General features: G+C 47.0%; 1 protein-coding gene across 4 annotated transcripts in view; it reads left to right on the forward strand.

Annotated features, from left to right (window-relative positions):
• The window catches only part of FAM168A (family with sequence similarity 168 member A), a 163,465-nt gene that overhangs the window by 64,369 nt on the left and 86,960 nt on the right, over positions 1–12,136 (forward strand). For all 4 annotated transcript variants that reach the window (XM_048492464.1, XM_048492467.1, XM_048492465.1 and 1 more), the window contains exon 3: positions 6,379–6,467. In XM_048492464.1, the coding sequence (XP_048348421.1) occupies positions 6,398–6,467 (70 nt within the window). In that variant the 5' untranslated portion in view covers positions 6,379–6,397. The remainder of the gene's footprint in view (positions 1–6,378; positions 6,468–12,136) is intronic.

Here is a 12,136-nt window from a genome sequence, read left to right on the forward strand (position 1 = left end):
GGCAAGCCACAGTTCTTGGGAGCTCTCTCAGCCCCACGCACCTCACAGGGTGTTTGTTGTGGCGGGGGAAGGGAAGGGAGATTGTCAGCCCCTTTGAGTCTCCTTACAGGAGAGAAAGGAGGGGCATGAATCCAAACTCCTCCTCCTCCTTCCAACCTCTAGGTGGGACCTGGACATCTCTTAAAATGACGACTGTACTCCAAAGTTCAGAGATCAGTTCCATTGGAGAAAATGGAGGCCTCAGAGGGCACACTTTGTGGTAGGGTTGCTTCCTGAGCCCTTTGGGGAGGGCGGTATAAAAGCGTAATAAATAAATAAATGAATAAATAACATGTCCTGCGCCCGGGGTGGGGTCCCCGTCGGGGCCCCTGTTGCCAACCCATCTTCCCCTGCCTGGATGCTGGAACTTCCGGCCTCACTCCTGGGAGTCCGGGAGTCCGGCCTCACTCCTGTTCTCCGGGGAGTGGACTAAGTGGGACATCTGCTTTAGCCACAGGTTGCTCCAGCTGCCCACAGCTGACCCAGTGTCTCCAGAAAGCTAGGGAGGGAGAGTAGGGAAGCCCTCTTGCTAGCCTCTGGACTGCTGTCTTCTCCTCCCCTCTCAGTTCCTGCCCCCTCTGGCCGTCTACCATCTCCCCTCTTCTCCAAGACCTTCAGCCCTGCCGTCCTCTCCTCTCCTCCACTTAGACTCCCCCACTGTCGTCCTCCTCCCTGTCTCTCCACGCCCTTTCCTCCTCCTTCCTCCACACACACACTCCCCCTCCTTCCCTCCTTCTCGTCCTCTTTTCCCACCTTCCTGTGCTTCTCCCCTTTTATATCCTCCTCGGCCCGCTGCGGGGCTAAAACCCTGCCCCCGCGCTCCCTTCTGCCTCCCGTACTCGGCCCAACAGGGCTCATCTGGCCTTGGTCGTCCGGCCCGGCCCTCCTGCTGTTGCCGTGGCGATGGGACCTTTCGGTGCCTTGCTCCTCTGTCGAAGGAACTACGTGGCTCTCCTCGCAGCCGGGGCCTCCGCCCATTACCCCGGCCAGGAAGAGAGCGGCGCACCGCTCCGGTCTCCTGGCGACACGGCGACGGGACTCCCCCCGTGCCGCGGGGCACTCCTGTCCCTCGTTGACGTGGCGACGGGTCTCCCCTCGCGTTGCGGCGACCCAAGTCGCGGGCTGGGGAGCAAGCCCGGGGAGGGGGTGGAGGCTACTCCCGCTCCCGGACATAACATCTCGTTTCTGGTCATAGAGATCAATTCCCCTGGAGAAAGTAGCTGCTTTGGAGGGTGGAGTCAGTCCCATTAGAAGAGGAGGAAGAGCAGGTTTTTATCCCCCGCTTTTCTCGCTTGTAAGGCGTCTCAAAGGGACAGGTTTTACCTCTCAGCTGGCTTTTTGCTTGCATCGGTGTGTGTGTGTGTGTGTGTGTGTGTGTGTGTGTGTGTGTGTGTGTGTGTGTGTGTGTGTGTGTGTGTGTGTGTGTGTGATTCATGGGTTCTCCATCATGCACGTGTGCTTTAATTTTCATTATAATCTTTATTTTTTGTCTTTGATCTTATCACTATATTGATATGTCCATGTATCAATAGGTAGACATAAAAGAGGCAAACTGACTGTTGTAAAGAAAAAAGCGCTTTTGATTTGTGGGCATCGGTATCAAGTTGCCGGAACACTGGGGAAGTGAGGGTGATGGAGCACTACATGGCGTGCAAGAAAGCTGCAAAATGTCATGAAATGAAACTGCCGCTTGCTAAGCTCCCCAGGGTCACGATCCTCTGCCTCCCAAAGTGTTATAAACCCAAGCGTAAAGACCGACGGTGTGATGGAGAGATTCTATTGCTGAAGCAAGGAAGTCACACAAGGATGGTAAAGGGCTTTGATCCCAGGATCAAATTGGGCCAGTAGAATTCAGAAGCTTAGATCTACCTCATGACAGGGCGGAGTTTTCCTGGGAAGGTGAAAACAAAGGATTTAAGATTCCACCTGAGGGGTTTGACTAGGAAGCATCTCTCCCCTGGGAGAGATGGACAATGAAAGCATTGGAAGCATCTCTCCCCTGGGAGAGAGGACAATGAAATTTAAAAGGAACTTATTTTGCTAATAGAACTGTACTAAGATTTTGTTATTTTCACTTGAAATAAAAGCTTATGAAACTTAGCAGGCTGGAGTGCTGGATAGGAAAAGAATCCACAAACGACTGCCAGATTTCACCCCCAATCCAAGACCAAGATCGTGATAGACGGGCTTTTCCAGGTGTGGCCCGGAATCGCTGATTGCTTGTGCATAAAACTACGAGACTGGAGGCGTCCCAGTTTGTCGATCTAACGCAGGGGAAATTGGGTAATTGGACTGATTGATGAGTCTTATTATTTTCACTTTTTTAGTATTAGTGTCGATCTATTGATCTATCGATAGGGTTATTTATTTTTTTTAAATCTAAAGATCTAAAGATGCAGGAGCGGGGAGGCCACGGGGAATAGAAATGATGTGGCAGGATAAGAAGCGGGGAGTAGTCGGCAACAAAGAGGAGAGTGAGGGAGTGTGTATGGGGGATGAGATTAGACACGTTGGCTGCAGGCGGAGGGAAGAGGTCTGGGGCAAAGCTGTGCCCACTGGCCAACCTGTCGCGCTCCGGCAGTGAAGCAAAATTAAAATCGTGCTATAAGTGGATTTGCTTGCCGCGGAGAGAGTGGAAAGTGAAATCAGGGCTAGAGGAAATACGTTCATACAAGAAACCTTGCCGCAGTGAACATTTACCTCCACCACACAACAAAAGCCTTGTGCTTAATTGGCCTGTATAAAATGATCTGCAGCATTAGATAATGTTGTTTTCCATTTATTGTCACGTGCAACATGTTTTCAAAAGCAAGTCAATTATTTAAAGGTGAATAACTTTGATAATACGCTATGATTATCCAGGTGGACCCCCAGACTGCCTTTACGGCCCTGGCCCCGGCCTGGTGGAACACTCTTCCTCTAGCTGTCCGGGCCCTGCGGGATCTCGGTGAGTTCCGCAGGGCCTGTGCATACATTCCGAGATTGTCTCTCGGGCCTTTGGAGGTAACTTTCCAGTTACCGCTGAGTATGTGGCCCCTGATTCGATGCAACCATCAAGATTATCCTCCTATGGAGGAGTCCGATTACTCCCCAGGGGAGGGTTTTAAAGGAAAGGATTCTCCGGGTGCCTTTATTATGAAATTACTGCTGTTTTAATGAAATTTAGTATGTTTTATGTCGGAGTTTTATGGGCTGTTGTTGTTTTATTTGTATGGTTGCCCTAATTTATCTGTATTAATTGTTGTACACCGCCCGGAGCCCCTCGGGGACGGGGCGGTATAAAAATCGAAATAATAAATAAATAAAAATAAATAAATGATGTGTCTAATGTGTTTCTTATGAAAGAGTTCAGTTCTGGAAAACCGACCTTGACTGCCAGATATTCTGGTAGTCGGGTGCCGTGTGGTTTCCGGGCTGTATGGCCGTGTTCTAGCAGCATTCTCTCCTGACGATCCTCTGAAGATGCCAGCCACAGATGCAGGCGAAACGTCAGGAGAGAATGCTGCTAGAACACGGCCATACAGCCCGGAAACCACACAGCACCCAAGTGATTCCGGCCGTGAAAGCCTTCGACAATACATTCTGGTAGTCCTTTCTGTTGCCATTGAGACTCGATTCTGCCTGTGTAGCACACTTTCTTTTCCATACTGCAAGGTTTGTTTTTTAAATTTCAGTTTTCATTTTCCCTTCCTCTCAGGCGGCAAAAGTTAAGCCTAGACTTGAACCAGCCTGCATCGCTCCCAAATGTCATGTATATAGTGCAGTTTTCCATCCTGAAAACTCAGCCGTTTATACTTTTAAATTCTGTAAACACGTCAATTAGCATAGTTTTCGATGCCAGCCGAGTTATAAATTATGCATTTTAGGTTGTTAAAGCATCACAGCAAGTTCAGTTTCGATAGGGAAGTAAGCCTGGGGCATACTGCGGTTCCCGTTTTAAGGAGACCCCTAAAAAAGGTCCCATCATAGCTTAAAAAATCCTGGAAATGTGATATCCCTCATCCAGGCTGCAGTTTTTCTGAGTTCGGAAGGGACCATCTCACTTGTTTGCAGAGGTGGGATCCAGCAGGTTTTCACAGGTTCCCGAGAGTAGATTACTAATTATTTGTGTGTGCCGAGAGGGGGTTACTAATGGGTGGTTTTGCCCCGTGATTTTTGCCTTAGTGACGCCCCTCCTCTCAGCAGTAGCGCACAGAACTTGAAGCAGTCTAGCAGGAGGTGCACCGGCGTGCGTGGCAGCCTGCGCCTGCGTGCATTCGTTTCCTGCCCAAGGGCTGGCGCAGTGGCCGCATCCTTGCCCCAGCCCCGCCCCGGAATGCCCGGCCACGCCCCCGTTGTGCTCCGCCCAGCCCCATTGGTGCTATGCCACAGTTTGAATCCCACCACCCTGGGAACCTGTTACTAAAATGTTTGGATCCCACCACTGCTTGTATGGGCTATTCCAGTGGACCCTGGGAGCCTAGCAGGAATGTGGGAGTGGGGAAACACATCTGGTTCACCAGATAAGCCTCCGCAGCGCCATATACTTCTATGATTCTGCTATATTCTTGCTGCTATTTTTATGAATGTTGTAAATTGTTTTTAACCTGATTTAATTTATTTTATTTTGTGTACTGTTGTTTTGGCCTATTGTGTGTAGTACTGTTTCTGGCCCTAGTGTACACCGCCCAGAGCCCTTCGAGGGTGGGTGGTTTAGAAATGTGAAAAATAAATATATAAATGTGTGTGTGTGTGTGTATATACACATATATACACATATACACATATACATATACATTACATACACATACACATACATATACATATACATGTGTATATATACATACACATATACATATACAAATACATATACATATACATATACATATACATACATACATACATATATACACATACACATATATATACACATATACATACACACACACACACACACACACACACACATATAAATGGCAGAGCGAGGAATCAAACCGGTTCTGCAGATTAGAGTCCACCCCTCTCAATCACTACACCACGCCGGCTCTCTTAAAATTGAATGTGGATTTATTTCTTGTAGAATCGTAAAGTGAATGTTAGTATCTTCCACGGAGAGTTCGCATACATGGCCCAAGGATTTCTTGGTCCCATCTATCTTTCACAATAGCACCCTCTAGGAGAAATGATGAATCTCTGGCAGTTGCAGCGGAGGGAGGGAGAAACTTTATTTTTCAGGAATCAATTCGTAGTGTCACTGTTACCAACCCTTTTGTTTTATTGCAAGCCCTGGAAATGTGCATTTCTTCTTTGAGGATGCGAACTTAGGTGTAAAACTTGCAAGCGGGCTGCGAGAAGGATTTAAGGGAACGAACCGAAGACTGTAAAAATCTAAATTATTAAATAAGCCACCGAGTTTTAACAGCCAGTAGTAAATCCTCTTCGTTGCAGCTCCAAGCTGTGGGTTGTAATTCCAGAACGCCGTCGTAAAACACAGGCAAAAAGCCTTGGGACAGAGGGATGGTGTAAAAATAAGCCAGAAAACCACGAGGCCCGACTGTTCGCAAACTCTATGCTGGCGATCATTAGAAAAGGAATTGATAATAAAACTGCAAAGATTGTCATGCCCTTATATAAAGCAGTGGTGCGACCGCACTTGGAGTCCTGTGTCCAGTTCTGGTCGCCGCATCTCAAAAAGGATATTGAGGAGATAGAAAAAGTGCAGAGAAGGGCAACAAGGATGATTGAGGGACTGGAGCACCTTCCCTATGAGGAGAGGCTGCAGCGTTTGGGACTCTTTAGTTTGGAGAGGCATGCGGCTGAGGGGGGATATGATTGAAGTCTACAAGTAATTATGCATGGGGAATTTAGAAAGTATTGGACAGAGACAAATTTTTCTCTCTTTCTCACACACATACTAGAACCAGGGGGCATTCATTGAAAAAATGCTGGGGGAAAGAATTAGGACTAATAAAAGGAAAGCCACTTCTTCAATGCATAGCGTGTGATTGGTGTTTGGAATATGCACTGCCCACACAGTGAGGTGGTGGATGCGTGGGCCACTCACCTGGATAGCTTTAAAAGGGGCTTGGACAGATTTATGGAGGGAGAAGTTTCAATCTGTGGCTACCAATCTTGATCCTCTTTGATCTGAGATTGCAAATGCCTTAACAGACCAGGTGATCGGGAGCAACAGCTGCAGAAGGCCATTGCTTTCACATCCTGCATGTGAGCTCCCAAAGGCACCTGGTGGGCCACTGCGAGTAGCAGAGAGCTGGACTAGATGGACTTTGGTCTGATCCAGCTGGCTTGTTCTTATGTTCTTATGTTCAACCTTCTGTTTTTCGTTGTTTTCTGTTCCAGAGTCTTCCCGTCTTCCACAATGAACCCTGTTTACAGCCCTGTTCAACCTGGGGCTCCCTATGGAAATCCGAAGAACATGGCCTACACAGGTAAGACCATTCATACTGTGAAACCTAATTTTCAGAGAACTGGTTCTCAATAAGACTGCGTCTGGTCTGTTTAACTTCACTTTGTGGCCAGGGTCCTGCGTGAAGGAATTTCCCATTCAGGTGTGGTACAGTCCAGTTGCAGGCTAGGGCTGTACCACCAGAGTTGGTAAATTGAGTAAACGTCCAAGAGGCCTTCCATGAATTCAGTTGCAGTATTTGGTGATTCTAGGATATCATTGTCTCCCTAGTAGTCCCTTGAATGAATGCATAGAAAAATAGAGCTGCGCTTTGTTTCCTTCTGGGGGGTGGGGGTGGTGGTGGATATGATTGAAGTCTATAAAATTATGCATGGGGTAGAAAATGTGGACAGAGAGAAATTTTTCTCTCTTTCTCACAATACTAGAACCAGGGGGCATCCATTGAAAATGCTGGGGGGAAGAATTAGGACTCATAAAAGGAAACACTTCTTCACGCAACGTGGGATTGGTGTTTGGAATATGGTGCCACAGGAGGTGGTGATGGCCACTCACCTGGATAGCTTTAAAAGGGGCTTGGGCAGATTTTGCTGGAGGGAGAAGTTTCGATCTGTGGCAAACACCTGCAATCCAGTGATCCTCCTTGATCTAGCAGGGCGCTTGCAAATGCCCTTTAGCAGACCAGGTGCTCAGAAGCAGCAGCTTGGCAGCAGAGAGGCCCTTGCTTTCTCACCTCCTGCGATTGGTGAGCTCCCAAAGGCACCTGGTGGGCCACTGCGAGTAGCAGAGAGCTGGACTAGATGGACTCTGGTCTGATCCAGCAGGCTAGTTCTTATGTTCTTTGATCTGAAGAATCCCGCATAATTTCGCAGTTGGATTTCAGCTTTTTTCACGAGCGATCGTAGCCAGTTGCCGCTTCAAAGCATGTATCATTGGCTTATATGTCAGCGATGTCAGAAGCAAACAGGAGTTAAGGTCCTATCATCCGTTAAATGTGCCAAAAAATATAAAATGTGAAAAAGCTCCTGATATCTGTGCGTTGGTATTTTCTCCCTTCTGTTCTGTGTCCATTGCTCTGCCTTTACCTGTAAAGATAAAGATTTCCACAGTAGAGTGCCATGGTGAAAAACACACAGGAGTTTTCTTGTGCTTCGTGGTGCCTGTTCCCAGAATCCGCCAGCCTTGTTTGTTTGGAGTAGTGGCACTTCTGACCACGTCTTTGTGAGCAATAGGAAAAAATTAAGAGGGCTCTGGTCTTCTTTGTGGCCCCTGTGCAGTTTAGTGTGGGGGGTTTTCTGCAGACACCAAAGGGACAGCTGTGGAAAAACGTAGAGCTCTAGCTAGTGGCGTATCTGCCAGAAGGATATATGGGGATCTGTTGAGCCTGCTCCTTCATAGAGCAGCAGTGGCGTAGGAGGTTAAGAGCTCGTGTACCCTCACAACAAACACCCTGTGAGGTAGGTGGGGCTGAGAGAGCTCCAGAAAGCTGTGACTAGCCCAAGGTCACCTAGCTGGCATGTGTGGGAGTGCACAGGCTAATCTGAATTCCCCAAATAAGCCTCCACAGCTCAAGCGGCAGAGCTGGGAATCAAACCCGGTTCCTCCAGATTAGATACATGAGCTCTTAACCTCCTACGCCACTGCTGCTCACAAGAGCCCAAGTATTTGGCATTTATGAAGGTGCAAGGAATATGTCTGAAGGTTGTGATGTCAGCGGTCTTTGGAAGTATTAATTTGGAGCCCGGGAAGAAAATTAAGAACATAAGAACATAAGAACATAAGAACATAAGAACAAGCCAGCTGGATCAGACCAAAGTCCATCTAGTCCAGCTCTCTGCTACTTTCGCAGGAGGGCTCCACCAGAGTGCCTTTGCAGGAGCCTCTCACACATGTAGGATATGATGCATGAGCACCCATAGCCTGCTTAAGGCTTCTGCGGCTGTTGCTCTGATCACCCTTCGGTCTGTTAAAGGCATTTGCAATCTCAGATCAAAAGAGGATCAAGATTGGTAGCCCCTAAATCGACCACTCTTCTCCTCCATAAATCTGTCCAAGCCCCTTTTAAAGCTATCCAGGTTAGTGGGCCATCACTACCACCTCCCAGGCTGTGGCGGCATATTCCAAACAACCAATCCACCACGTTGTTCGCGTAGAAAGAAAGTGTTTCGCTTTTATTAGATCCTAATTCTTTCCCCAGCATTTTAAAGCTGCAGATGCCCCCTGGTTCCTGAGTATTGTGAGAAAGAGAGAAAAATTTCTCTCTGTCAACATTTTCTGCCCCATGCATAATTTCTTTGTAAGACTTCAATCCATATCCCCCCTCAGCCGTCTCTCTCTCCAAACTAAAAAAAGAGTCCCAAACGCTGCAGCCTCTCCTCATAGGGAAGGTGCTCCAGTCCCTCAATCATCCTTGTTTGCCCTTCTCTGCACCTCTTTTTCTATCTCCCTCACATAACTCCACTTTTTTTGAGGATGCCATGCGACCAGAACTGGACCCCTGCAGGTGTACTCCAAGTCTGCTTGGTCAGCACCACTGCTTCTATATAAGGGCATGACAATCTTTGCAGTTTTATTCTCCAATTCGCTTTTCTAATGATCCCCAGCACCTAGAGTTTGCCTTTTTTCCACAGCTGCCATGCCATTGAGTTGAAGCATTCCCATGGAACTATCAACTAAGAGCGCGCCTAAATCCCCTTTCCTGGTCTGTGACTGAAAGCAGCTTTTACTGACCCCTGTAAGGCGTCAATATGTGAAGTTTGGATTTTTTTGCCCCTATGTACACTCACTTTACATTTTGCTACATTTAGAACTGCATTTTGCCATTTCACGGTGAGCCCACTCACCTAATTTATCAAGGTCCGCTTGGAGCTCTTACAAGCAATCCTTTGTGGTTCTCACCACCCTACATACAATTTGAGTATCATCTGCAAACTTGGCCATACCACGCTACTCCACCCCTCACTTCCAGGTCATTTATGAATAGGTTAAAGAGCACTGGTCCCAAAACGGATCCTTGCAGGGGACACCACTCCAGACATCTCTCCATTGTGAGAACTTCCCATTTTACACCCACTCTTTTGTTTACCCTGTTTCTCCAACCAGTTTTTTTCTAATCCATAGGAGGACTTCCCCTCTTTAGCCTTCCTTCTTATTGCTAGAGTTTTTTTTCTCAAGCTAGTCTCTCTGTGGTGAGGAACTTTGTCAAAAGCAACTTTTGGGAAATCCAAGTAGACAATGTCCACCGGTTCACCCCTGTCCACATGCCTGTTTTACACCCTCAAAGAACTCTGAAAGCTAAGTTTCAGTAAGACAGGATTTGCCTCTGCAAAAGTTTTCCATGCTGACTCCTTTCTCTGTAGCAGGTCTTGCTTTTCCATTATTATGTTTTCAATAATTTTATCTTTAATGACAGATTCTACTAATTTTACCGAGGAACAGATGTCAAACTGACTGGCCTTGCGTAATTTCCCGGGTCCCCCCTAGATCCTTTCTTAAAGATTGGTGCTTGACAGGTTGGCCATCTTCCAGTCTTCAGGGATGGAGCCTGAGTTTCAGGGATAAGTTGCATATTAATAGTGTGGAACATCAGCGAATTTCATTAGCTTGAGGCTTCCTTTAAGAACTCTTGGGTGAATGCAATCTGGGCCAGGGGATTTGGTAACATTTAGTTTATCAATGGCTGCCAGAACTTCTTCCTTGTCTACCACTATCTTCGGCTTAGTTCCTCGGATTCGGCCTCCTAAGAAGTTTTCTTGGTTCTAGGTGCAGGAATGTTCCTCACCTCCTCTTGGGTGAAGATACAGATGCAGCAAAGAATTCATTCAGCTTCTCTGCAATCTCCCTGCCATCTTTTAGCGCACCCTTTGTTCCTTTGTCATCCTAACGGGCCTACCGCCTCCCTTGACTGGCTTCCTGCTTTTGATGTACTTGAAGAACTGTTTGTTGCTGGTCTTGATGTTCGCAGCCATGCGTTCCACATAATCCTTTTTTTGCCTCCGCCACAGCTAACTTGCTTCTCTTTTTGCCCACCATTTGTGTTCCCTCTCATATTCTTCTTCTTCATCAGCCAAACTGGACTTCCATTTTCTAAAAGACATTTTCTTTTTTTGATAATTTCCTCAACCTCTCTTGTTATTAACCGGCATGGTGGCTTTCTTTTTGGACTGGGTGCTGCCTTTTCTAACCTGGTAGGGAACACATTCCAGCTGAGCTTTTATTACTGTGTTTTAAATAACCTCCAAGCATCCTGGACAGTTTTGACTCTCTTGATTTTCCTCTTTCAGCTTCCCTGCACCACTATCCCCCCTGCATCTTTTGAGGAAATTTCCTTTCTGAAGGCTTAATGTAACTACACTATTGTAGATTGCTTACTTGTTCGCATGCTGGAGATATCTGGAATCTGACAGCATTGTGGTCACTGTTCCCTTTATCGGCTCAAACAACACTAGACGCTTCCTGCACCAGGTCCCTGGGTCCCCACATATAGAAGATTAGATCTAGGATCACCTCTCCCCCCTGGTTGAGTTCTACAACCATCTGCTCTAAGCCACCAGTCATTTAGCATGTATCCAGGATATGCTCTCTCCTTACTATATTAGACCTTGAACATGCATTTTTTCCAGTTTATATGGGGATAGTTAAAATCACCCATTACCACTACATTTTTGTTTTGTTGGCCTCTCTCTAATTTCTTTTTTCTCATCTCAGGGGAATCCTCTTAGTGCACTTTTCTTGGTCAGGGGGACGATAATATATTCCTAATAGTAACCACTGTCGCTTCACACCTGGTATTGATATCCACAGTGATTCTGTAGGGAACCAGCTCCCCTTGCATTTGTCTATGTTTATGTGATACTATGCTCTTCTTTTGATGTAAAGGGCAACTCCACCCCCAATGCGCCCTGTCCTATCCTTTCCTCCTATAGAGCTCCTTGTAGCCTGGTAGGCAACAGCATCCCACTGGTTCTTCCCTCATTCCACCATGTACTCTGTAATGCCCACTATATCAAAAGTCCTCCTTCAAAACTCTTTGTACTCCTAGCTCCCCCATTTTAGGGCTCTAATGCTTCTACCATATTAGCATAGAGACACCAGAAGTATAAATCTCCTGTCTCTGTCCTAACTCTGGGATTTCTATGTGCTTTTAACCCTCAAAGTCTTTTTTATGGAGCACTCATCCCTTGTCACATGCATTACTAAGCTGTAAGTGTTCCTCACTTCTTGTATGTGGGATTTGATTTAGAAAAACCTCCCTCTCTGTCTGCATCCCCATGGACTCTGTATTCCGAACCGAAGTCACTCTCAGCTCCTGTCGGCTTTCCCCAGTGACTCAGTTTAAAAGCTGTTCCTGCCACCTTTTAATGTTGAGCTGCAGCAGCCTGGATTTCCTCTTTTGGTTAAGATGAAGCCCGTCCCGCTTTGTACATACAGGCCTGCCTTTGTTCCAAAGGTTCCCCAGTTCCTGGACAAATCTGGAAACCCTCTGCCTTACACCACCTTCTCTCTATCCGCAATGGCCCCATTGAGACCACTGTATCTCTGCTTGCCTTAGCTTCGCCCTGCGCGATGGAACGGGTAGCATTTCTGAGAATGCCACCTTAACGGAGGTCCTGGACTTCTAAACTCTTTTTTTTTCCCTAGCAGCCTAAATTTAGCTTCCCAGAGACCTCCCGGCTACATTTCCCAATGTGGTTG

This window comes from Sphaerodactylus townsendi, linkage group LG04, assembly GCF_021028975.2.
Source record: "Sphaerodactylus townsendi isolate TG3544 linkage group LG04, MPM_Stown_v2.3, whole genome shotgun sequence".
NCBI lineage: Eukaryota > Metazoa > Chordata > Lepidosauria > Squamata > Sphaerodactylidae > Sphaerodactylus > Sphaerodactylus townsendi.